This window comes from Triturus cristatus, chromosome 2_1 (assembly GCF_964204655.1).
Source record: "Triturus cristatus chromosome 2_1, aTriCri1.1, whole genome shotgun sequence".
NCBI lineage: Eukaryota > Metazoa > Chordata > Amphibia > Caudata > Salamandridae > Triturus > Triturus cristatus.
Window position 1 is genome coordinate 233728395 of NC_140581.1, and position 27764 is coordinate 233756158.

The 27764-nt window shown below is 45.1% G+C and overlaps 1 protein-coding gene across 1 annotated transcript in view; it reads right to left on the reverse strand.

The window, feature by feature from the left end:
* The window catches only part of LMAN1 (lectin, mannose binding 1), a 249386-nt gene that overhangs the window by 39155 nt on the left and 182467 nt on the right, over positions 1 to 27764 (reverse strand). The window contains exon 12 of the mRNA XM_085630506.1: positions 3531 to 3646. Within this exon, the coding sequence (XP_085486632.1) occupies positions 3531 to 3646 (116 nt within the window). The remainder of the gene's footprint in view (positions 1 to 3530; positions 3647 to 27764) is intronic.

The window sequence follows — 27764 nt, forward strand, 5'->3', positions numbered from 1 at the left end:
ATGGTACACAGGGGATAACTCATGCCTGAACATACTGGAGGAGTTTGCAGCAATGACAGGACTGAGTTAATAAGTCCAAGATACATGTTTTCCCCGATAGCGCCCTTATTACATCAACCCGCAACCCTCCCGACAGACATTAACTGGGCTCCTGGTTTCCTTTAAGTATCTCGGCATACAAGTGTTTCACGAAGCAAACTATCTTATGGAAGGCAGTCTCGACCCGGTTACACGCTCCCTTGAAACATGCATATCGTTTTAGAGATGGCCATACAACCCCTACCACATAGAAGGGAGAAATGGGGAGCCTCAGTGGGCAGGGAGCAGATTGAGGTGGAGTGAAGTAGAGTCATAAGCAGCCCGAAGAAAACTTCTAGGAACACTAACTTTAAGTTTACGCAATTCAATTTTCTGCACATGACCTACCTCACCCCCCAGAGACCTAATATTATGTATGGGGCTTTGGGGCAGCAGAGCCGGAGATGTTGAACACCAGATGTGGGATTTGCACGTATAGTGTGGGATTGTCCAAACCGACATTATGGCTGGTGCTTGATTTTAGCGAAACTCAATGAGGTGCTAGCATGTTTATTGTCCTGTATGGCAGGTGAAGATGGGACCTAGATTGGTGGATTGGGAACGAGATGTGAACGCCTGGCCCAGGGCAGAGGAGAGAGCATTAAATGAAAGAAGATGCGGCGACTGACAATTGCGGGGCTGTGGTCTGAGGTGTTACAGGCATGGGATAGCAGGAAGGAAGATAATAGGGAGAGCCCCTCTAGGGGCAACCATAGTGGGTAACAGTTAGCAGAAAGCCCTGGATCTACTTCATCAGGCCCAGATGGATGAGAAGAGAAAACCCAGCTGAATTCAGAGAATCCCCCTGTCAGCTACATATTAGTCTCAGAGACCCGCATATGTCAAGGAGTAGTAATCGCCACATAGATGCAGAACCTGAATACCAAGCATGAATGCTGACCCCAGGATGCCATATTTGTTAAAATGTTATTATAATATTATTTTACAAGTTGCATTATGATCTATTGTATTTTATTGAGATATGTGGCAACAATCACAACTCCCCTGAGGAACACTGAGAAATAACGGCAATGAGCAAAGCTCTGAAGTTAAAATTATTGGGAATATCTATTAGCCCCGTGGATAACACCCTGGAAGTATCTGCGCACCTTGAGAACTGAATGGCCCAAATGTTATCTTCTCTTATGATGCCTTTATGTAATGTTTTCGTATACAAATACCAATAAAGAATTTTAGTTTTTTTTTTTTTAAACGAAGCATTATATACATTAATTCTACTTCAGTCAGAATATAAATCATTACAATCTTTACATTATCTCAACACTGCAACCATATTTTTGTAAACCCGTAGTGCCGGATGCAACAGCTCCCATTTACAAGTTCATTAAAAGGCACTGCAGCTAACTTTGCCTTGCAAGCTGTTCTTTTATAGTGTGTCGTATAAAGAGTCATTAGAAATGCAACTCTAAAAATAAAAAAGGTCAAGATGTGACCCGTCACATTTCTGTCATCTCCCATTTTGATTTGTGCATTCATTATTTAAACTTCGCTCTCGCCAAATGTCTGCAGTGGCTGAAAACTTGGCACTATAATACTTTCAAAGATCTTTTTTTATGGTGCAGTGGTTTGAGATTGATTTCACTCGGGTGAGAGAATTGTCTATATCTTAGAATGAATCATGGTTTGATATTTGTTTCTGTTGAGAACCACGGACAGCGAGGAGCAAGAGCCGAGCAGCAGACTGCATGGGGCGCCTCACAGGCTTTCTGCTGCATGAAAGGAATCCATGGTGTTCACCAACAGATCGAAGTGCTATACCGAAGCTAATAACACACTCCATCCGGGCTTCAGCTAGACATAGGTAGACTCACGGACCAGGCTCCCACTCATCTTTACTCTGGGTCCCCCTTTACTCCTCCTTTCTCTCCTATTGCCTTTTCCTTTCCAATGCAAGCCCCTATTCGCACATCTTAATTTCTCTTAGCTCTTCTATTTCATTTCTTTCCACTTCTCTCTACACTTTCTTTCACCTCTGCCATTTGCACCGTTTCCATTGTTCTACTCTTCTGTGTTATGCTAGTCACCCTCACACATCCTACTGCTGACCGTTGATATGCCCCTTTCTCTTCCCTATTCCTCTCTTACTCCAGCCTCTCTCCCTTTCGCACACTCCACCCATCCTCCACTGTCACTTTTCTCCACTCAACTTTTTTCTTTGTTCGCCTTCTCTCTCTTACTTGTTTTGTTCCCATTTCATTTTTAATCTCTTCTTCTCTCTTTCACTTGCCACTCCCTCCCTTTCTTTTTTCATCTTTATTTATCCTGTACTGACCCCTGATACAATGCCTTGCAGACATTTTGTTTTTTATCCACCCACAAGGTGATTGGTGCCTGTGCTGCCTAAACACACACAAACTTCTATGACCTTCTCTTACCTACGGTGATCTACTCCCTCAGTTTCAGCGTGTGCCCTCATCGCCCCGCCTTCGTACTCACACCTCATGGTATTTTCTTCACCAGCGCCAGTGTGTACTCTCCTTTCCCTACCACTCCACTTACCCATCACGTTTCATCTGCCCTCATATGCCCTGATCTCTGGACTCATTCCTAGTCCTCTTTCCCTTGTTCTCCATCATGTGCATGGCTCCCCCATTGCCTGGGGGGTCTATGTTTTATTTTCTTCCCTGCACATTTTTTTGTTCACTTTGTGTGAAGTGTATATTCTGATTTCGCGGGTTGCATCCCGTTGTAGGTTGCATAAAATAAATGAGGTGAGGTCAGAGGATACGGCGTTGTTTGTAGCCCTCGCAGAGGCGGCGATGTGCAAGATGTCCATGAATGAACTCCGCTTATGTAATAAAGGTTTCACAGCGCATGCGCCTCCCCAGCTCATAGGTTGTCACAGACCGGTTGCCCAGGTACACAACCGCGCATGGCTGTTGCAGATCAGTTCTATATTGCACCCTGGGATCGTGGAGGTATTGTGAAAGCATGAGTGGTGCGGATTGATTTCTTTCTACGATCCTCTTCTACGGGCACGTGGGGGTCTCGTAGAACGCGATGCCGGGCAATACAATCTGCGGAAGCACCAGATTTAGGGTTGTTTTGAGGTTGCACCAAAGGTCATAGAGAGGACCTTATAAATGAGAACAGTGGCCTAAGGGGCAGTTCCTTTGCAAATATTCGGCAATGGACTGGCCGGAATATGGATATAAAACCTAGTGTTCGGAATTTGCACACCCAATCCCCTGGCCCCACTTAAGAAAACTGTTCCCAACAGTCTGGAGTGGGTGAAAAGACAGATAATCAGCATTTTTATATACACGAAAAGCAGGTAATCGCTAGCAAGTAGCAAATCAAAGCATGCTTCTTTACACTGAATGACAAGAAAGCCTAATTTGAACACTCCCCCACTGCCCACATGCAATTCACCATCAGAAATAGTTTTACTAATTAAATCATAATCATCATCCCTAAGTGAAGTAACTTACCTATACATGATGTACCCCACAAATAATACTGTCTGTACTGCTACAAATATGAAGAAGTGTGATGTTGATAAACAAGATGGAAACTGAATTTCTGGGCACTTCTGCTTTTCACTTGGCTTTATAAGAAAAGAGAAAAACATAACCATTAGTATTTACGGCCGCATGTACTTCCAAAAACAATACATGAAAACTCCAAATAATAACGTACCAATTACTTTTTTTTTTTAATGACGCGAACGGCAAGGCTATATAATATAATATACAATAATCCCACGTGTGCATTCTCGGAAAACGAATGCTCTGAATAGTCCAACTCCTCATTTAGGCTATTCTGTTTGTTGATTTAAATATTCATTATTGGTGGCATGTTCTTTCTTGTAAATACAATTTTGGTCTTTTGCACTTGAGAATTACAACATCGTTTGATTATGACTCTTGAAGGGCGTGAATTTAGTTAAAATATTTTGTTTCGGTTGTGGAATGCACATTTCACTCGACAGAGAGACTAAACCGAAGACGTATGCAATTAGAATAGTAAGAATAAAAGATACAGTTATAAACGCAGCAAAGGAAAATGAGTGTGAAATATAAGAAATTTTACTATTCATAACGCTAGTGCTAAATAAGAATCATATCTTAATACACATTGAAATTACGCCGAATTAGAAATAGAGTTCAAAACTCATCCTAATCAAGTAAGGCGTTAGTATTACCTTCTCTAACTAAATAATGTACAAAAGTTTCCCAAACATTTTAGAATACGTTTTTGCATTTAATCTGTACTGAATGACTTCAAGCAACCTACATGGCCTTTTTTCGAAAATGTAGATTGTTTTGCACTTTTCTTGCACTTGCATATGCACTTTTTGCCAGAAGGGTTTCTCAAAATTACAGACCAAGAAAATTGTTGCTTAAGTGCATGACAAGGAAGTTATCTAATAATTATTCATTATTATCACATAATTTGGACCCCCGTTGTCTCTAAGCCACCGACCATCGGAATTCTTCCCAACCAGAGAAAAAGGAGGGCCAGGCCGCAATAGCCATTGCGTTTCTATGTTCAGACCATATACAATAATCTGCTTGAATTACAGAATCTTCACAATCTGACTTCAAATACTGCTGGAGAAATGACGGAACTGGGAACAGTAGTACAGAAGCTCGGTACACACGATGCAGTAAAATAAAGCATTTATTTACATCCATAGAGCGCAACCGGCATTGGCAGCATCACATCTTCAGCTGCTTGACGGTGGAGCCTACAGGATCCAACTAGAAAAGGGAAGAGTACCATAACTACAGCTGGAGTCACACATGATGGCAGCTCCAGGTTATTACACATAAGGTAAAGCTAAAAACTAAAAACTAGTACAGGTGCTAACAGATTCACAAGTACCATCATGGCCATTAAGAACAGAGCATTAACCATGCAGCATTAAAATGTAACCCTCAAATGTCTTTAGAATCACCACACGTTATCTTAGATATTGGTCGACTGGATGTTCAACCAACAGATCCAGACCACACTCTTCTTCCACTCACTGCACTTTGCAACTCTCCTCATATTCCATTTGTTTCCATTTTCCTACCCCACCATATGAATCTAGGTTCGAGGCACCTACTTAACAGCGGACCACATTGACACACTTTTCCTTATGCCAGTTCCACTTCTCACCCTAACGCAGTATCTCATGCATAACTCGTTTGACCCCACCCAGCCTGTTATTTAGTCTTATGGGATATTTAATTTGTTTTCACTGCACTCTCTCGAGCAAGAGGGTCCCGTTGACTAAGCACCCCACCTATAAAACTGTTCCGAAGGCTACATACCAATCCTTCCATGGCATCACCAGGGCCAGTTAAAACTCTGGGTTTGTGCTACTACAGACCACATCTCACTATTTTAAGCTACAATACTGGTAATAATACGTTTATATAGCTCACATTTCAACTGATTAAACAAACTAAAATTAAAAAAAGTGGTCACTGTTGTCAGGGATTATACAACCAGAGTACAATATGTACTTAAATAAAAATCCCAGTCACCGCTGTCTTAAGTACATCAAAGTCTGTCAGTGGAAAGACAGATATTTTCCAGGGTCCAGGCTGTAAAAATTCCAATGCACTGAAGATATCAGAGCTATGCTTTTCTTTGCCTCCAACAATCAATCAAGGGCGTGGTATTACTTTTCATTTCGTCCCTTGGCCAATTGTTCAATGTTGGACAACTGACTAATTGCAGCCACTACCACGCTTCACAACAGAAACATACCGACATGCAGCAAGTACACTATTAGCTCCTCTATTCTCTTCACCTACTGCTGATTATGACCGCTTTTTATTTTGCCTGCACATGCGTGCCCTGTGAAATGGTGATTTGCCAGTCTAATTTTTAAAGTTGATGTAATAAAGAATTTAAGCGACACTGAAGCAATGACTTTAGTGATAAAGTCTTCTCCGAGTTTAGATTACCTTTCAGTGAGCGGGGAGCTCTTGCAAAAGACAGAGCAACCAAGCCTTACCACCATTATAGATATCCTGTCATGATTACTGTGTCTGTTACCCTGGGCATTGCCCTTCTTGAGTAATATGTGTTAACAGATCATCAAAATGCTGAATATGCACGATTCATTTGACGCACTTAGGTAAATATAATTCTGTTTTTCAGTGTAATGAACCAGCCTATGTGAATATATTTGCAATGATTTATCTAAATGCAGACGGCTTCATTTTTATTACGTTGTCATGTTGGTAATTTCTATGTGTTTCTAGAAGGTTGCTAACTATGTGCTTCATTTTTCTTGATATTCAAAGAACAGTTTCGCAGAATGAAAATAACTGCAAGTGCAACAGGCCACGTTCTTTTCACCAACAGATCTTAACAACATTGAGATTATGTTATTAAAGTCGGGCACAGAACGTGAAGTGCAGAGAAGCGACACTGCGGAAGGTGGCACAGCATATCTGCAGTTCCTATTGAGGGTATAGAAAAGAGAGACACTAAGTCTTCATGCACCGAGCTATCGTTGCACCCAGCCTGCTTCCCTGAACAATAAACATTAGTGCTCATTGTGGTGTGGGCCATCTCTAGTCATAATAGGTTCCATTTTCTGCTTTGCTAGAATTTTACAACTAGATTAGCACGAAGAAGTAACAGGAAAAGGGTAATATTGCTATGTATTAATAACAGCAAATCATGTTGGAGTGCTATCTATTATTCACACTTCTGGTAACTTGTCTCTACTTGTTTTTAAATTGCCCACTTGAAAGTTTGCTGCTATCTTTAATAATTGTCGCGTTGTGTGTTTCTCTTATGTTAAAAATTGAGCTCACTCACCCGCACGCTTCTCTGCACTTGATAAAACGAAGCTTATTTCTTTTTTAAACTCACTGCTGTGCTTCCAACAGAGCTCACCTCTCCCCTCGCTTGTCTTCCTGCTGAGTGGCTATTGGCTGTCACGATTACTTGACAGCCAATCGGCACGCAGGGGGGGGGGGGGCGGTGCTAAGGCTGCCACCAGCTATTTTATGCCGGCTGCAACGCGGAAGCACAGCAGACGCTCACAGCAGGCGCGCCGGCGGCCTGCCAAAGGCAAGTCCGTCTGCACCCGCCCGCGTCCGTCCAGGACCTGGGACCTGCCATCATGCTCAGGAAACTGACTATACTGTCAGTGAGTTGATAGCATTTCATGCAGCCTCTATTAAACTTAATCTTAATCTTAATCCCCTTGTATACTCGTGTAAAAGAACTCGGAATTTTGGCAGTTAGAACTACCTTCCCCAAAATTGGTAGTGTGCATGCCATTGGTCCTTCTTTGACCCAACATATATTTGGACATAATACACGTAAGCTCTCTGTTGCATACTTGAACACTCATTTATTGGTCAAACATCAGATGGATATTTTTCTGTTGCTCAAATTTGAGCAGCCTGATCTTCTCTTGCTCACTGAAACCTGGTTATCCCATGAATCATCTCCTGATATTCTTGCGGCACTACCTTCTGACTACCATATCATCCAGGCCAACCGCCCCCAGGGGAAAGTGGGCGGAGGAGTAGCGGCTATAATACACCACAATTACAACTATACGGCCTTGACGTCACTAAATCTACCGTCGGTGATAAAATTTGATTTTGAACCAGATGTTGCCCCCTTGGTATGTGTTCTGCTCTATAGACCTCCCTTCAGGATGCCTCTCTTTCCCCATTCCTTGGGTGAACAGATAGCCCACCTGGTGACCAATTATGGGAAGGTTTTGCTGATTGGGGACTTCAATTACTGGGCCAATGACATTCTTAGTGGTCCCCATTCGGCTGAACTGACCGAGCTACTTCTAGGTTTAAATCTTACTCAACAGGTATCCACGGCCACACACACTAAGGGACATATCCTTGACCTGGTTTGGACCATTAACATCACCATGTCTCCGGTTTCAGTTTTACCTTGCACATGGTCTGATCACCATAAGCTTAATTTTCTATTCAAGATAATTTTGCAAATAAAACCCCCAGCTGTGCTGGTTGCCTCCGCCGGAGTTGGAATAAGATTGAGAAACCTTTATTCTTTGACTCACTTGCCAACTCGGCTCCCCTGGGTAATCTTTCAATTAACCAGGCGGATATACAGTTAACTAGTTGGTTGCTAGCCGCTAGCGACAAATTTGCTCCTCTTAGGAGCATCCATGTCCCTCGCTGCCATGAGGCCCAGAAATGGTTTTCAATTGAACTGAAACAACAAAAATTAGCTTTAAGACAACTGGAAAGGAAATGGCCAAGTAACTACAAACCTGAAGATAAATTGCCTTATTTGAACTCTCTGAAAATCTATAAGAAATCCGTGTCAACTGATAAAGTGGCGCATTTTTCATCCAAAATCCTATCGGCATCTAATCGTTCGAAGGAGATTTTTCATATTGTCAATGAGTTATCTAATCTAGATAGAATACTTCGCAAACTATCTCCTTCACAAGCATTTTGTAATGCTCTGAACCTCTTCTTCATTGATAAAATTAATAAAATTAAGTCCAGTATCCCAGTCTGCCAAATTTTGGATTTCAGTTCTTATTCCATTTTAAACCATAGTTCTTTCACACACTTTCCTCCTATAAGTGACCATATTTTTATTAATCTTCTTTCAAAAGTCAAATTGAGCTCTCCCAATGACTGTTGCCCTCCCAACATTTTGAAGGAAATCTTCACCATCTTTCCTAGTCCTGCTCTTAACCTCTTAAATGGGTCCTTGTCCCAAGGAACTGTCCCTGCTACCTTTAAAGAGGCAATTGTTGTCTCCCTTTTAAAAAAGGTGGGATCAGATCCACTCATCCTGACCAACTACCGCCCTATCTCCCTTTTTCCCTATCTAGCTAAGATTTTGGAAACTTATGTTACAGGGTATCTTACAGAATTTTTGGAGGAATCCGAATTTTTGGACTCCCATCAAGGTGGCTTTCGTCCAGCGCATTCCACTTAGGCGGTAATTCTCACAGTTTTAGACACCCTACATGACGAGGTTGATAGTGGCTCCTCGCAGGCTCTCGTCCTGCTTGATCTCTCTGCTGCCTTTGACACGGTCGACCATTCTCTTTTGGTCGACCGTGTGAGGGATGCAGGAATTGAGGACCCTGCCCTTAGCTGGAAAATCGCTCCCAGGCAGTCTTACACAGCCCAATTTACCGCTCCTAGAGTCAAAATCTCCTGTGGAGTCCCTCAGGGCTCATCTCTTTCTCCCTTGCTGTTCAATCTCTATCTTCTCCCTCTTGTTCGAGCTCTGAAGGAGCGTAAAGTCTGCACTTTTATCTATGCAGATAATTTTCACCACCAGTAACTCCTCAAATCGGTTCATGCTTTTCAATCGACCATGCTGTTCATCAGTCAATGAATGAACAAGAACCATTTAAAACTTAACCCGGACAAGACGGAGCTGGTTTTAATGGGTGGCATTCTTAAAAATCCATGGGGACCTCATTTCTAGCCTACAGAGCTGGGCCAGCCCCCTGTTCCTTCTAGTTTGGCGAAAAGCCTAGGAGTGATCATCAGTCAGGATCTTACCCTGAAGCCTCAAATTAGCTCAGTGATCTCCGTCTGTTTTTTCAACTGCGTAGAATAAAAAAGATTTGCAGATACCTTACTTATGATGCCCGGATTCAGGTGATTCTCGCTTTGGTCATGTCCCACGTGGATTATGCCAATTCATTATATTTTGGCATCCCCCTCTATCTTTCTAGACGTTTACAGATTGTTCAAAATCAGGCTGCTCGTCTGATTGTTCATCATCCTAGGCATCATCATATCACTCCCTTTTCGAAGCAATTACATTGGCTCCCGGTTGCTCAGAGATGCGCATTTAAGACTGGATGTCTTATTTTTAAATCACTCTATGGCAAGAGCCCTAAATTTGTTGATAATATGATTAACAAATATGCTCCTACACGAAATCTTCGTTCAGCTCACAAAAATGTATTATTAATTCCTCATTTTAGATTAAAGCGCACTGGAGGTGCCAGGTTTTCTACCTTGGCCCCCATATTCTGGAGCTCTCTTCCCCTTGATATTCGCTCCTGTACCAATCTCCTCGGTTTCAGGAGTCTTTTAAGAACTTAGCTCTTCGGACAGGCTTTCTAAACCCTTTTTTATGATCTGGATTTCAACCAAAACAGCGCCATGAAACCTCCCCGGTGTACGTGCGCTCTATAAATTCATTTTAACATAACATAACCGTTGCCATATTATCTGTTTTCATTGTGGTTACGATTCATATTGTGTGCACTAGACTAGGATTTTAGTTTTTAAATAAATATTTTAAATGTGCCCTTTGCGGTCTAGTGTTTTTTTGTGAGTGCTTTTCCTAAAGGAAACAGGGTATCGGATTCCACTGATTATCCTAACATAGAATATATCTCGCTCAGATATTGCACAGTGGGTTGAGTAATGGCTGCAGCACAACTATTTTTCTGATCCAGGATGGCACAATGACTAAGTCCTTAGTGCCATGGAGTCTATAAAACCTATCTCTGTCTCTCTAGGAAACCCAGAGGACGTATCATTCTGACCTCCCATGTACTAAGATTATGATAGATACAAACAAGTCTGAAAGTCATTTAAACAAGGAACACTATGATAAGCAGAAAAATAAACTTTGTGTAGCTATGCTGTAATAAATTGGCATGCATAAATATTGACTGAAGAAAAATAATTATAATCTTAGAGGCTGAGATAAAGTAATGACAAAGCACCCGCATCACTCCCAATACCCAGGATGCATTTTTAAAGATCAAAAGCCTCAAATACAATATAATAAACTATTAACAAAATCCGACTATCAGGTACTATCTGACAAGGCAAAACCCCTACATGGTGTCAATAAGACAGACCGACTCCAGGCCAACCAACGTTTAATGAAAAGAGCAAGGAGCACAGATCATAAATTACAACCAAAAGACACAGACACACACAAAAAAGATTAACATCTTTCTACGTTATTAACTCTCTTGGAGGCTGGGCATGAAACACAATGAAAGGACATATAGCATACAATTTTTAAGGCAATTAATGAACTATCACTTTATATATTCTAGGTACTGTAAATGCTATTGCTATTTATTTGCTATCTGTTGCACTTTAGACTTATCTCCTACAGACGTTATTGATTTATATCAGAACCTGTCACTTTAAACATTTTAGGTACTGTATATATCGCTGCTATTTATATGCTATTTCTTGCACTTTTGACTCTTGACTGCATGAAAATGTATACCTACACTTTAGAACGACTGTACCAAGTACAAATTTATTCGTCTTTGAGGCACACAGGGTTGGGGGCTGTGTCCGTTTGGGCAGCTCGCAAAGTCAGTAGCCAACTCTTGATAAAACAACTATGAGTAAGGAAAAAATTACGGTTCTCTCTTTTAATGCTAATGGCCTGAATAATAAACGTAAGGCTCAGGCAATTGAAGGTTGGCTTAGAAGACACAAACCGGATGCCATTTTATTTTACAGGAAACCCATTTTCGTAGCGCATCTGATGTGAGTAAAATCTTCCAGAAATAGGCTGGCTTCCAATGTTCAGCGAACGCAGGATGCGCGCAGAAGGGAGTAGGGATTTATATAGGGAAGCATGTACACTTCCAAGTAAGAAACACCCAGTCAGACCCGGGGGGCAGGTGGGCTCTTGTACATGGAACCCTAAATCAGTCAAATCTCACTTTAGCTTTAATCTATGCCCCAGTTTTTGATAATCCTCAACCCCTGCTACAGCTGAAGCAGGCACTCTTGTGTATTCCCGGCCCTATTATATGGTGGGTGGGGAGGGAGGATGGGCAATTTTAACTTCCTTCAGGATCCTTTAGTTGATTCCTCTAAGAAGGCTCGAAAGCAAAACAAGCCCCAGGTAGCTATTGCCCTGGCTAGCTGTAAAAAGTCTTTAGATTTGATAGATCAATGGCGCTTTCAAAACCCAGGAAAACAGGACTTTTCTTGCTTTTTGGCAAAGTATGATACAGCTTCCAGGATAGATTGTTTTCTGATCTCACATGGCTTCAGGGTTGATACATACAATGATATCCCAATTGCGTTCTCAGACCACGCTTTAATTAAGATGAAAATAGTGGGAGTAAGATCAAGGACGAAAACTCCCATGAGATGGTATCTTAATAAACTGAATTTGGAAAACGAGAGCTGGTGTGTGGAAATAGCCAAAGAGATTAATACTTTCTTTTTCAACAACACAGACTCAGCACCAATAAATATAGTATGGAATGCATTTAAGGCCACCTTACAGGGGTTAATTACATCAAAAGAAATCCCGCAACAAAAGTCTAAAAAGAAAGAAAGGCTAAAAATTGAGGCGCGTTATGCGCAGGCAAATAACGATCACATTAAGGATAGGAGTTTCACAACAAAGCAGGTGTTTGAAGCGGAATCGCAGATGCAGCATTATCATCAACTGGGGGATCTAGTAAGTAGGACTCATCTTCAAAAGGCATATGAGGAGAGTGAGTACACTGGGAAGCTACTCGCATGGCAGGCAAAGGAGAAGCAGGTAAAAAATAGAATTTAAAGTATTTAGGATGAGGTATCTAAGACACTAAAGATATTGGGGATGCCTTTCTGATACACTACAGGGGAATCTATCAGTCAGATCGACAAACGTCACAAGAACTCTTTACAGGTTTCCTTGATAAGCTGCAGATCCCTTCACTGCACAATGATATTAGAGAATCTTCACTCAAGGAATTCTCTACTGAGGAAGTTGAATTGGGGATTGGTTCATTAGCCAACTGTAAAGCGACTGGGGAGAAGAATTACATAAAAGATTAGCCCCAACTCTTAATATGCAAATTCTAAAATTAGCTAACCATCTACTAAAAGGAGGAGAATCCCGGCCTCTTTCCACACAGCGGTAGTAGTCAGCGTTTTGAAGAAAGATAAAGATAGAGACAACGTTAACTCTTATAGACCTATTAGTATTCTTAATGTGGACTATAAGATTTTTACAAAACTACTCACAAATAGGCTTAATAGAATTGTGGGTTCTCCTATTCATGCATATCAGTGTGGATTTGTGGCAGGGAGACAGCTTTCGACAAACACAACATTTTTAATAGAAGCCCTGGATGAATTTTCATAAGAACAGTATTGAAGCTCAGGTGTGGTTTTTAGACGCTGAGAAAGCCTTTGCTTTAGTATCCCGGGACTGTCTTTTTATTCTTCTTGAAAAGTTCGGTTTCCCAGAAGATTTTATACAATTAATAAGAAAACTTTATAAAGGCTCACAGGCGCAAATATTAATTAATTCGATAAATGTAGACTCGTCGAATAAATCGGGGTACGAGACAAGGCTGTCCCCTTTCCCTTATTTTATTCGCCCTTTTTATTGAACCTTTGGCAATAACTATTAGACAAAAAATGTTAACATACCACACCGCTGCAAGGCATGACTAATATACAACTCTACACTGAAGATATTGTTCTTTTTTTAAACTCTAGGGATCATACCCAAGAGGAGATACTAGAGATCTTTTCGGAATTCCAAGCAATAGGTGGATACAAAATAAATAAGGCCAAGACCGAAATAATATTATGAAACTGTTCCATGGATACTTTACTGCCCAATTTCAGGCCAACGTACAACTCACGCTCGAAGAGCTATCTAGGGATATATGTGACAGAAAAAGTAGAGAAGCTGTTCCAGCTGAATTATATTCTCGTGATAAAAAAAGTTAAGCACCTTTCAGCACAGTGGAATCAACTACCATTATCAATCTTAGGACGAGTGGCACTTATTTGAATGTCTATTCTACCACTGTTTAACTTCTTATTCGCAGGAGCTCCTTGCGCTCTACAAATGTTTTTTTAAGGAGATATATAGTTTGTTTTCATCCTTTCTGTGGGCTAATAAGATACCAAGATTAGCACTAGGCAGTTTAAGTTTTTCGAAGGAAGAGGGAAGATTGTTCCTCCCAAACATAAGAGAATACTATTTTGCACACAACAAACACAGATTTTTTTACCCATCTTGACACCTTGGAAATAGATAACTTTTTTATGAAGGGGTTCACTTGGGCTGAGACACGTACTGTGAATGTGTGCTATTGCCTATGTTGTCTATGTTCTGATGTTTTAACTGAGTGACAAGTTTTAACATTTCTTTGCCTGCTGCTAGTTTCGATTTTCGCATACCCGCATTTTAAAAGACTTCAGTATTGCCTATTTGCACATTCTTTTCTTTGCCTGCTGCTGTTTTCGATTTCCGCATAACCGCATTTTAAAAGAATACAGTATTGCTTATTTGCACAATCCTTTCTTTTACCTCACTGTCTGCTGGTCCCGGCGAGGGTTGGAGGGCATTTCCTTCCCTCGCGACGCCATCTTGCTACTGGCGCAGGTCAGCGCGCTAGTTGTTTTTTACCGGGACGCATTTAATGCGCGTCGCACGGACGCGCAGCGCCTGAAGGGGTTCACTTGGGCTGAGACACGTACTGTGAATGTGTGCTATTGCCTATGTTGTCTATGTTCTGATGTTTTAACTGAGTGACAAGTTTTAACATTTCTTTGCCTGCTGCTAGTTTCGATTTTCGCATACCCGCATTTTAAAAGACTTCACTATTGCCTATTTGCACATTCTTTTCTTTGCCTGCTGCTGTTTTCGATTTCCGCATACCCGCATTTTAAAAGAATACAGTATTGCTTATTTGCACAATCCTTTCTTTTACCTCACTGTCTGCTGGTCCCGGCGAGGGTTGGAGGGCATTTCCTTCCCTCGCGACGCCATCTTGCTACTGGCGCAGTTCAGCGCGCTAGTTGTTTTTTACCGGGACGCATTTAATGCGCGTCGCACGGACGTGCAGCGCCTGAAGGGGTTCACTTGGGCTGAGACACGTACTGTGAATGTGTGCTATTGCCTATGTTGTCTATGTTCTGATGTTTTAACTGAGTGACAAGTTTTAACATTTCTTTGCCTGCTGCTAGTTTCGATTTTCGCATACCCGCATTTTAAAAGATTTCAGTATTGCCTATTTGCACATTCTTTTCTTTGCCTGCTGCTGTTTTCGATTTCCGCATACACGCATTTTAAAAGAATACAGAATTGCTTATTTGCACAATCCTTTCTTTTACCTCACTGTCTGCTGGTCCCGGCGAGGGTTGGAGGGCATTTCCTTCCCTCGCGACGCCATCTTGCTACTGGCGCAGGTCAGTGCGCTAGTTGTTTTTTACCGGGACGCATTTAATGCGCGACGCACGGACGCGCGCAGCGGGCGCGCCGCTGGAAGCGCCTAAGGCAAGCCTGTCTGCGCCCATCCGCGCCCCGGTAGCGACCAGCGCCAGAAACGCTGCTTCACAATCTTTGTTTTCTCCTGTTACTGCTGGCCGCGTGGTATACTCTGGCGCCGCTCTCAGGGGCTTGGATGTGGTAGTCTGTCGACATCCACATCTATGGGATGTGACAGCAATCCCTCTTGGAGCCTGTAGATCTTGTGGCTTCCAGTTAGGGCTGGGCTGTGCGTCTCCCTCTAATATAACCCCCTGTCTTAAGAGGGGAGTCAACTCAGTGCAGCTTTCAGCTGCACTTATTAATGTCCGCTCATTAAAACAACATCATGCGGAAGTTCATGGGCTGCTGGAGAATGGGGCCCTGGATATGCTGTTTCTTACTGAGACCTGGCTTGATTCCTCCGTCGCCCCCATAGTCGCGTTGGCAACCCCATTGGGCTATAAGATCCTGAGAGTGGATCGTAAAGGGTCAAGAGGGGGAGGTGTTGCTGTTATCTATAAAGAATGCTGGGATCTTTTTTTGGGTGACTCCCAGGACTGGGCAGGCTGTGAGGTATTGGACTTTAGTGTCCGACTTTCAGCTCACTTCACTCTTGGGGCTTCCCTGTTCTATCGGCCACCGGGCCCTTCTGGCCCCTTTCTCCAAACTTGGGGAGATTCCCTTACTGCTAGGGCGGTCAGGTTTTCTCATTACTTGGTGCTGGGAGATCTGAACTTTCATTTGGATATGCCTCATGAGAGGGAGGTGACGGACATCTTGGATCACCTGGCCATGGCCCAACTTGTCCAGCTGGTCCGCCTGCCAACTCACCAGGCTGGTCACCTATTGGATCCTATATGCTCCAACTTCTCCATCGTGGTTGATGACCCTCTCCCTTTGACGTGGTCGGACCACTATATCTCGTATTTCTCCTGGACAGTCTCCAGGACAGAGGCTTGGGTGCCTGGCTTTTTGAAACCTGCTTTAGGGAAAATTGACCCCCAGGATTTTGTGCACGCTTTGGATTCTACCAGGCCGGTATTGTCCGGGGGCTTGGAGGAGTGTATGTCTGGATTTACGGATTGGTTGTCCAAAGCAGTGATTTCAGTTACCTCCCGTCGACCCATAAAACCGGCCAGAGCATCCCCTTCTAAGCCATGGTTTACCCCGGCACTTAAAGTTTTTAAACATGATTGTAAAATTTTGGAGCGGGCATGGCGGAAGAGTAATTACTGCCCTGTGGCGAAAACAAAACTTTGTACTATGCAAAGAGCTTACTATGACGCCATATCTGCGGCTAAAAGCCAGTTTTACGCGGTCCGCATTGAGGCGGCTAGAAACAATTCCAAAGAAATCTTTGCTATAGTTCAGGGCTTTACCTCCCCATTGGCCCAGAAAAGTGCTACACCCTCTTCTTTTGATTGGTGTAATACTCTGGCTGGGTTTTTCAGAGATAAGATACTGGCCATTCAGGCATCCTTTTCCCCTGACAGTGATGCACGGGATGGCACATGGAATGACCTGATTATTCCCTCTACTTTATTGTCTACCTTCTCCCCGGTTCCCCCCCTGGAAACTCTGAAAATTCTGAAAGGGCTTAAATCGGGATCCCCAGCTGATGCTTGCCCGGCCAGACTCTTAGCAGAGGCAGCTGATTGTATCCATCTGGAGGTCAATTTGATTATCAACCTCTCCCTTCAGTCTATGGTCCCTCAGGTCTGGAAGCAGGCTAAGATTCTTCCTTTGTTGAAGAAACCTTCTTTGGACCCGCTTAATCCGGTCAACTATCGCCCCATCTCCCTTCTGCCAGCTATTGCTAAGGTTTGTGAGAAGGTGGTACACAAACAGTTGTCGGATTTTGTGGAGACGGAGGGTATTTTACATCAAGCTCAATCGGGGTTCCGGATAGGCCACTGCACCGAGACGGTTCTAGTTGAGGTGGTTGAGGCGGTTCGAACATGCCTGGATGCTGGGGGCAGAGCAGCCTTGATCCTATTGGGCCTCTCGGCGGCCTTCGATACGGTCCCACACGACCTGTTGATGACCCGTCTCACTGAGATTGGTGTCTCTGGGGCCGTGTGGGGCTGGCTCAGGTCTTTTCTTGAGGAAAGGGTCGAACAGATCTGGCTCCCTCAGTTTCATTCCTCCCCTCACCTGGTCACTACGGGAGTCCCGCAGGGCTCTCTCTGCACTCAGTACTCTGCTTTTTAATATTTATGTCACACCATTGATTCATCTTGCAGAAAATCTGGGGGCGAAGGTTCTGGCGTATGCTGACGACACCCAGCTACTTTTTACGTGGGATAAGACCTCCAGCTCTGTTCTGGCCGCCCAACAGTGCCTTCGCTCCATCTTCACTTGGCTGGCTGATGCTCAGCTCAAGTGTAATGAGCAGAAATCTGAGATCTTTCTCTTTGGCGCTTTTCCTACTGACTTTCGTCAACAGCTGTGGCCTCAGGAGCTTCCTCCTCCCTTTTCGAAAGGACAGCCCACTAAGAACTTGGGCATTCGGTTTGAGGAGAACCTCTCGTTTTCTACTCATATCAAGAAGACGGCCGGCTGTTGCTTTGGTCTTATTAAAACACTTAGGAACTTTTTCCCGCTCATCCCGCAGGCAGCCAGAGTAACAGTGACCTGTGCACTGATTCTCTCTCGGCTAGACTATGCCAATTCCTTGTTTACTGGATCACCTGGTTATATGGTTTAGAAATTGCAGGTGGTCCAGAACACGGCGGCTAGGCTAGTCTTAGGTATTTCATCTAGGTCGAGTGTCACCACTCACTTGCACTCTCTACATTGGTTGCCTATTGTGGCCAGGATCAAATTCAAATCTCTGGTCCTGGCCCATCGTGCTCTTCATGGGCAGGGCCCGCTCTACCTTCAAAGGTGCTTTGCCTTCTATGCCCCAGCAAGGGTCTTACGCTCGTCGGCTCTCCGCCTGGCTGTCGTCCCGCGCTACAAGCTTCAGAGGTTTGGAGGTAGCTCTTTGGTGGTCAGAGCTAGTAGGGCTTGGAATGCACTTCCTCTTGATCTTCGCCTCACCCAGGAGCTTGTATCTTTCAAGAAAAAGCTTAAAACATTCCTCTTTGTATGATTTTCTCTTTCCCCCCTTCTGGTTCGCGCCGGGACACTCTTGAGTAGCCGAGCGCGTTACAAATGGAATAAATGAAATGAAATGAATAAAATTTTAATAGAATACAGAATTAAGGACCCAACAAAAATAGTTAAGGATCCGCAGAAATTGCGGTACAAAATACTCCAATGGATTCAGAAACAAAGAGCTCAACTGTTAGCTTTCTATAGGATTCCAAGAATAAACGGTACAACGAGCCTGACTGATCTCTATACTGAGGAGTTTAAATTACTACAGACCGGTGTACTGAGAAAGTGGGAGGAAAATGGATATAGGCAAGTAAAATACTTCCTTAACCTAAACTCCTGGAAAAAGTGGCCTCAGACAGAAATCAGGCTCTTCCATTCCAAGGACATGCTTAAATGGTCATACATTAAAATAAAGCACTTTCTGGAAAATATAGATGCAGGAACTTTAGCAGCAAGTTCGGGAATAACTGAAGCTCTAGAAAACCCTGAAAAGTGATCAGTAATCGCTTGGATAAAAATCTTTAATGATAATACATTGGTTACTATCCATGAGAAAATGCAAGATAAATGGCGTAAAAAAACAGAAGGTATGCAGATCCCAAGAACAACTTGGAGGAGAATTAACAGACTTAACATCACAGTAATTAGAGGAGCTAATTTTAAACAAATGCAATTTTATTCAAAATGGTTACTCTATAGAACCACTTTATTTTTACATAGTATATATCCCCAGGTAGAAGACAGATGTTTCCGATGCGCAAAAACAGGAGGGGGCACATGGTCACATATCGTTTGGGATTGCCCTAAAATTGAGAATCTATGAGAAGAAATTGAAAAATATCTTAGACGTATCATAGGCCAATCTATAGCTATTGACAATTATACTGCAGTTTTGGTATGCTCTCCAAATTTAACATTGAATAATATGCAAGAAGAATGCTTATATATATCTGCCCTAGTGGCAAGATCTTTAATTTTACAAAATTGGCGAAGTAAAAATGTACCCTCGTTCCAAGCATGGAGAGCAAAACTGTGTTAAGTCAAAGAACTAGAAAGGCGTTATGCACTAAGAACAGGATCTCTTAGGAAATTTGTGAAACGTTGGGGGCCTTTAGGAAATTAATAAAAAAGATTTGGGTAATAGTATTGTTTTCTAAGCAACCGTATCACATATGGTTGGAAAAAGTCATTTGAAATATAGATGTGCTTAGTTGTTTAATTCCATTCCATATTGAATATATGCACACTTTATACTTGTTTACTGTGAAATAGGGAACTGTGCAATATCCGACTATACATATATTGAATCTGTGCTTTTTAAGTATATTACGTCTATTGTTTGTAGAAGAATGTACCTAATTATTCTCGATGGGTTGCTAAATGCAATTTATATTGAGCACGTATGCACACTGCACTTTATTTTGTTACTATGCATAAGTGTCTATATTGTACCATGATCCGAACTTTCAATGAAAAAATATAAATTATAAAAAAAAAAAAATATATATGAACTGCCCAAAGGCAAGGCTCCAGGTGAGTGCACCAATTCTTTTAACAAAAACACTAAAATTACGTGAGATCAACCCTTTACAAAGTTTTTCTAAGAATATCAAGGATGGACTAGAACCCTTCAGATATGAACCCATATCTTCCCTGAATAGAAGATGTAAAATCTAAGCAATATCCAAGCCAATAGATTTAACACACCAATTGGCCAACTAATTGAATGGATAGCAACTACCAATCTTCACCTCTAAGCACAAGCCGACAATCCACAGCAACACCCGCTAGGTAACAAAGGTTTTGGGATGTCATGCTAGTTCACTGTGTAAGACATTCAAACAGAATTACATTAACAAGACTCCAAAAATTACAATGTTTAATTTCTAGCCGGCATGAACACAGCTGTCAATACACATGATACAGTGGCTGAGGCTCCTCATGCTAGTGTGTGTGTTAGGGGTGCTTACATTTTATGTTGTATTGTGTGATGTCATCACTGGCATTAGCCAAAGGCCAGAGGGTCGACTATTTGATGTAGCAAAGAAGTATGAAGAGAACCAATATGTCTAAAGGTGGCTCAGGGGTAGAAGGGTAAACAGTGTTGGTTTTAACCACTGCAGTAGCAAGGCTCCCTTTCACTCTAAGCATACATATGTAGTAATTTGTTGTCCATAACATCTAAGAATTGATATGCCGTTTGTAAGGTACAGCCTGCTAGCCTGAGTGTTACACTCAATTTTCCCACCACCGCGGCAAAAACATGCTCACTGTGAGACAGAACGTGAAGGTACCACTGTTTATGTAAAATATGGTGGCGGCTCCAGCCTGTTGAGGCCCCTCAAGGTTTGAAAACGTCAATTTTATTTCACATCCATTAAACAGAATATAAAAAGGGAACTGAATTAATAGGAGAAATCCGATGGGGCGGAGCTTGCTCGCGACCAAGATGGCCGCTTGAGCCTCAAGCTCCGTACATCGTCCGACAATCCGGCCTTGAGCCGAACAGCATCGCTCCCCACCCAGGGGAACACTGGAGAGGATCGGATTCCGGGAGCTGCTGTGAGCACGGCGGTGGCCGGGCCCCGGACTCGAGTGGTGCTAGTGAGCGGAGGCACCGTTGATGAGAGGGGTGCTGAGGCGGCGCGAGCGGAATAAGAAGCGGCGCGCGAACATTGGCGGACTACTGTGCACCGAGGCGTTGTCTCGGTTGTGGAGCGAAGGGCTGCTGCTGGCGCCGCCGTCTGGGGCCTGCTGGCGCACACCACCGGTTCGGAAAGGGCGAAGTCCAGGAGCGAGGAGCCCGTAACGACGGGTCTACAAGCGGCAGAGGCGTTCTGACCAGGTGAGTGGCTGTAACGGGGAGGCGACCCCCTGAATTGGCGGCTGCTGCGGAGGCGGCCCATTGAGAGGCGGCAGATCATTGGTGGTGAGCGCTGTGTTGCCATACCAATAGGTGCTCCCAGACTCCCTGCGATGGCGGCGGACGCAGGCGCTTCCCGGCGCGGCGGCCGACATCGGCCGCTGACTGAAGAGAAGTGAGGCGGATAGTAGCACCCCTGAGCGGAGACGCCTTAAACACTGGCTAAAGGTGGCAAGCCCTTGGATGAGCGGCGGGAGCAGCGGTGCCTGGTCTGAGCGACGCTGTCGCCCCCCCCCCCCACTTCGCCCTGCAGCCTTCTAAGCCTTGTGAGGGAGAGGAGATGACCTGCCTGCACTTTGGCAGGTGCTGAGAGGGGCCATATTGCCATTGGGTAGCAGACGGGCCCAGTATTGCCGGATACTGCTCCACGGAGGGGCGATTGAACGCGCTTCACCTGGAGATGAGGTCATGGAAGTTGCGCACCACTGGGCGGATGACTGCGTACCGGATCAGTGCTGTCTGCAAGTTAGTGGCAGAGTGTGGGACTGCATCTGCTATATTGTCTTGAGGGCCCACCATATCTCACTGATGAGCAAGGCCCTGTGCAAGCGCTCAGCCTGGTACGGGAGCGGAGGTCGACGAGCTGCTGTGCCCCATAGCGCTTACCAGCTGAGCGCAGGAGCGGTCTCTTACACGCAGGTTGCCGAGGCAATATTTTACGGAGTACAGCTGGGGGTTGCTTGAGGAGCAGCATGGACCGAACCTATTGGTGACATTGTCCTGCATAGAGCTTGCATAGTGGAGGTCTAGCACGGCTAATTAGCACACGATCTGGTGGACCATACCGAAGGAGTGTGTAGTCACCCACGGGCGGGTGACTAGCGTATGCTGGAGCAGGCAACGCTCATTGAGAGGATCGGGAGCAGGGCAGGAGTGGCTGTCCACTAGGTGTGGTCCCTGGTGATCAGTAGTCATGCAGTAAAAGGCCACTGCAGGGAGTGCATACCAAACACCAGTATTGGCAGAGTCGACAAGGTGCAGCCTAAACTCTCTTTCGGACAGAAGAGGTCGCAGTCGCATAATGCCTCCATGGACGATGCGTCGAGGACAGCCGACCCTGGTACTGATATACGGAGCATGCTATTGGCCATGGAAAAGAATCTGCAGGGCGGCATCACTGCTCTTGGTACGAGAATGGATGCTCTCTCATACAGGATGGACAGAATGGCTGAATGTTTAGATAAGCACGCTGAGCGATTGGACATGTCAGAATGGAGGCTAACTGAAGTTGAAGAGTCGCATACCGCGCTCGATACTGAACATAAGCAGTTGGGTAGGGTTCTGCGAGTCCTGCAAGATAAAACAGAGGACTTGGAAGCGCACTCTCGTCAATGTAACTTGAGGATCATAGGTTTGCCGGAGACCACACAAACTGGCAACATGGAGCAGTTCATTAAGAGGCTGTTGGTCGTGTTGCTGGGAGAGGGGTCTTTTCCCCAATGTTTGTGGTAGAGAGGGCGCACCGCTCCCTGGGACTTCGCCCGCAGCCGGGGGCGCCTCCGTGTCCGATCATTGCCAAATTGCTCAATTATCGAGACAGAGACACTGCCCTGCGTCTTGCGAGGGAAAAGCGGACATTGACATATGTGGGCTCTGAGATTTAGTTATTTCCGGACTTTACAATCCGAGTACAGGAAGCGCGCAGACAGTTTATAACCATGTGCTAAACAGCTGAGGGATATGGGCGTAGACTATGCCATCCTGTACCCTGCCAAGCTGCGTGTGAACAGGCAAGGCCGATCTCACATCTTCACGGAACCAAAGGCGCTCCAGAAGGCACTGAAAGGTTGGGCTAAGGAGCAACGTAGTAGCCCAGTCCGGCAGCAGCTCAGAGAAGTGGCAGGAGCGAACTGGACGAGCAGGACTAGCTACGGAAGGTGGCCACACTCTGCTAAGTAAGACTTTTGGACTACAGGGCAGGGATTGTTGGGGGGGTGTTTGTGTACTCGGGGCTTGGCTGACTGGGGCCGGTGACGTAGGGGCTGCCAGGGTCTGAATGGGGCTAACAGCAGCTGAGAGCTGCCTTAGCATTTAATTTTACGCTGGGAGTCCACTCGATAACTAAGTCTTCACCATCTTGATGGGTCGTTTACAGGGACTCGCTTGCGGAGAACGCACAAACATAGCCCTGGAGTGGTGAGTTGTCCCGGAATCTTGTATATGTGATATCAGACCTATAGAGGCAGCCACTTCATTGCTATTCTATGCGCCTATAAAGGTCTAGGACTTTTGGGATTGCGATGCTGAGGTTTAAGTTAAGGACGATGTACGGGGAAGGGGCTGCTTGCTGTACACATTGTTTCTCCTTGAGCACAAGAGCAACATCTGCCCGCGAGTGCATCACACAATGGTGGTAATGCTGTTTCGTGGTGGGTGGTGGGATGGAAGTTTTGGGGAATGATTCGCGGCCAAGTTGGGGGTGGTCTGACGTGGGTGGTGGGTGTTTGGGGAGGGGGGGGGGGGAGTTTTGTTGTTTAAAGTCTCAAACAGGCCGCTGTCCAGTAGGTACTCTAGCCACAGGTCGCTTAAGTCAGGACACATCACACGTAGGGAAGTTACAGATGGCGGAACCTAGTGTCACTCCTACGCCAAAGCTCTTAGATTCTCTCTGAGCACTCACGTAGAATGTACGGGGGCTTAATGACTACCGTAAAATGCGGAAGGTATTGCACTACTTGCAGAGACAAAATATAGATGTGGCCTTAGTACAGGAGATGCACCTTCCACATAATAGTGCTATATTACGAAGCAAAGGGTGGAAAGATCATATTAATGTATCAGGCTTTACTACGCATGCCAGAGGGGTGTTGACATGGGTTAACCCTAAATCCCCCTATACACTGACCCAGTTGGATTCAGACCAGAATGGATGTTACGTATATCTCAGTGTCAGGGGCATGGATTTCATCATAATAAACAGCTATGGCCCGAACTATGATTGCCCAGAGGTTTTCACTACACTGGCCACCGCTGCAGCCAGATTCCCTTCTGCTAGGTACATATGGGGTAGGGATTTTAACTTGGTCAGAAACTCAACTTTGGACAGATCCGGGGGTCCGGCGAGGAGGGCATCGGCGGCCGCGAGAGCACTGGAATGTGCTTTGGTGAGCCTAGACCTCTATGATGTCTGGCGCACGCGGCACCCAGCCAAGGGAGGTTATACACATTATTCCGCCTATTACAACATGCATAGATTATTGATTGACCTCTTCTTCGCTTGTGGAGCACACTCGAGAGTGCTTGGTTCTTCCGCGTATGTTATCGGACCATTCTCCCCACCTATTGGTACTTACCACACCTAAGAAGACAATACCGTCATTCACTTGGTGCTTCCCTGCCTACTCACTGCTTGACCCTCTTTTTAAAGCTGAACTGGCTAAAGCTATAGAAATTTTTTTCCCCCTTAATGTGGGCTCAGTGCATAGTTTTCAGGTGATATGGGAAACCTTTAAGGTCTATATTCGGGGAGTGGCCATGGCCAAGCATTCGGGGGTCCTCCGTACGATTCGGAGCAGATTATCCGCCCTGGAAAAGCAACTGGGAGTTTTAGAGCAGCGCCAGTTAGTGAGTCAGGACGAGGACACCGCGCAGGCTCTTAAAGATCGTTTGGCGGAATATCATGAGGCGGCAGACAGTGAACTGAAGCACATGGGCAAATACGCGATGGCACGCACATATGGGGAGGGCGACAGGCCTGGGTCGGTCCTAGCGCAGATTCTTAAAACCAAGCGCAACAGAGTGCAGATCACAGAGATTGAGTCAGAGGAGGGAGAACTGTCAACTGAAGACGCGGCAATAGCAGACCGGTTTAAGAGATTCTATGGGGACTTATACACATCACGCTCTTCAGGTACGGAGGAACAAATACACGGATATCTTGAGTATATCAAACTACCATTCCTAACGAACACGCACCGGGAGTTCCTCATGCGTCCCATTGAAAGAGACAAAATAGTGTTAGCCCTGTCGGGAATGCGGGAAACTAGTGCCCCGGGGGTGGATGGCCTGACTGTCGGGTTCTATAGGACATTTATTGATTTACTACTACTTCACATTGCTACGCATTTCGATGACATTTGTGTGTCGGGCACAATGCCACCATCAATGAGGGAGGCAGTGATTGTTGCCATCCCCAAACCAGATAAGCCGCCTAGTGAGTGTGGGTCATATCGACCGCTATCCTTGCTCAATGTGGATACTAAACTCTTTTCAAAGGTGTTAGTTAACCGTCTTTCCCCCCCTAGCGTCGGTGCTGGTAGCTCCCGAGCAGGCGGGGTTTGTCCCTGAAAGGAATCTTACGTATAACCTCCGTACGGTGTTTGGAACCTTTCAACATAGAAAAGGCCTTCGACTCGGTTGAGTGGCCCTTCCTGCGTCACCTTCTCATGAGGATGGGGCTGGGCCCCGTCTTTCTCCAGTTGCTCGGAATTCTGTACAATTTCCCCAGAGCACGAATAAAAATAGGTAATCTGGTAACGGAGCCCATCGCCATCACTCGGGGTACGAGACAGGGCTGTCCGTTATCTCCAGTCCTGTATGCTCTAGTCGTAGAGCCGTTGGCGTGTGCGTTGAGAGAATATCATGGCCATGAGGGTATTCGTTTCCCGACCTATAAGATAGTGGTGTCCACGTATGCGGATGATAATTTGTTGTATGTCCGTGACCCAGAGAATAATCTCTCCTCTATCCTCAGCGAAGTAGTACATTTTGGTGCGTTATCGGGACTACGTGTTAATTGGACCAAGTCCATAATCTTCCCGCTCACTCCGGCTACAGAGCGCTTTGAGCCAGATTTCCCGTTACGCTGGTCTACAGAAGCGATTCACTACTTGGGCATACGTCTTCATACAGATTCGGAAACCGTGTTTAGGGAAAACTATGGTGTAGCGGTCAGCAGGCTGGAGGATGACGTTGAGGCCTGGATTAAGTTACCATTGTTATTACTTTGAAGGGTGTCCATCATGAAGATGGTGATCCTGCCCTGTTTCCTGTTTCTGTTTACAAATATCCCCATTGTCTTACCAGTTTCCTTTTTTCAGAGGGTCACTTCATTATTGATAAAGTTAGCCTGGGCGGGCAAACAGGCGAGGGTGCGCTGGCAGATACCAACTCTCCCATATCACATGGGTGGGCTGGGTGCGCCAGATTTAAATTTGTATTATAGGGCAGCACAGGGCGCTCAGGCTTATTATTGGATGCACGGCTCGCCTGATGTCCCGTTCCTTTGCATGGAAAGACTTTTTGCTGACCCGCTGCCTCTCCCAGCCACGATCTTTGAACCCCCGGACCGTAAGACAGGTATAATGGACTCACTCAATTCGACACGCCATGCCTGGTACTCACCGGTTATGCCAATAGAATGGGCCCTCTGGCTAGCTCCTTGTAGAGATAAAGGGGTGATTCATGCGTTGCAAACCTTGAAAGTCCTAACGGTGGGGGACTTGTTTTCGTGATGGTGTGGTTAAAACGTGGGAGGATGTGGAAGGTACAGCTGGGGTTTGCACATTACTACAGAGATTCAAGTTTCACAGGGTACGGAGAGCCTTACGGGAGATACTGGGGAATGACCTACAGGAACCGCCTGAGCTGCTGGAGCGGTCTTATATTATTAAAGCTAAATCGCCTCGTAAGGTGGTTTCCAACATTTATAAATTGGCATGTCTCATAGGGCGCATCGCTATATGAAAGCTAGGTTAGCCTGGCAACGAGACTTGCAATTGGAGATTGACGACATTATGCGGTCCTATTGCTGTACCAGCACGCGGAAAATCTCACTGCACGGCAGGCATAGACTTGTACACTTCAAGTATCTGAACAGAGCGTATTACACCCCAGAGAGGCTGTGCCGGTACGGGTTGCGAGAGGACTCATCTTGTGATAGGTGCCATGAGCAGCTAGCAGACTTCCTACATCTGGCTTGGCAGTGCTCTGCGGTGTATAGATACTGGGAATCGATCTTTCAGGAAATGGGTAGAGTGGTGGGCACGGTTCTCACACCGGACCCGGCCCTGGCTCTCCTGGGGTACTCTAAAAGGCTACCTAAGGCGGTCCGCAGATTGGTAGACATGAGCCTACTTGTGGCGAAGAGGCGGGTATCAATGTGCTGGCTAAAGGGCCCGTTTCCCACAATGGCGCAATGGTCACAAGACATGCTATACTGCAGTACCCAAACTGAGACCTTTAGTGAGTTGCTCCCCCCCAGGAGTAGACCCAAAAACTTCTGGGGACTATATAATACCTATCTACTCACCAAGGAGGTCTGCACGGATGAGACACCCCAGAATACTACAGACATTGGCACACACGCTCCCGGTCCCTAATTCACTGAACTAGGGTCACATACTGAGGTTCTCACCTGGCCAATCAGCTGAAGGGGACACTACGCATCAGGTGCGTTGGGCGGGCAATGAGGGGGGAGGGGCTTGGTTTAGATTCACACGAGCGTAGGGGTTTACCATCT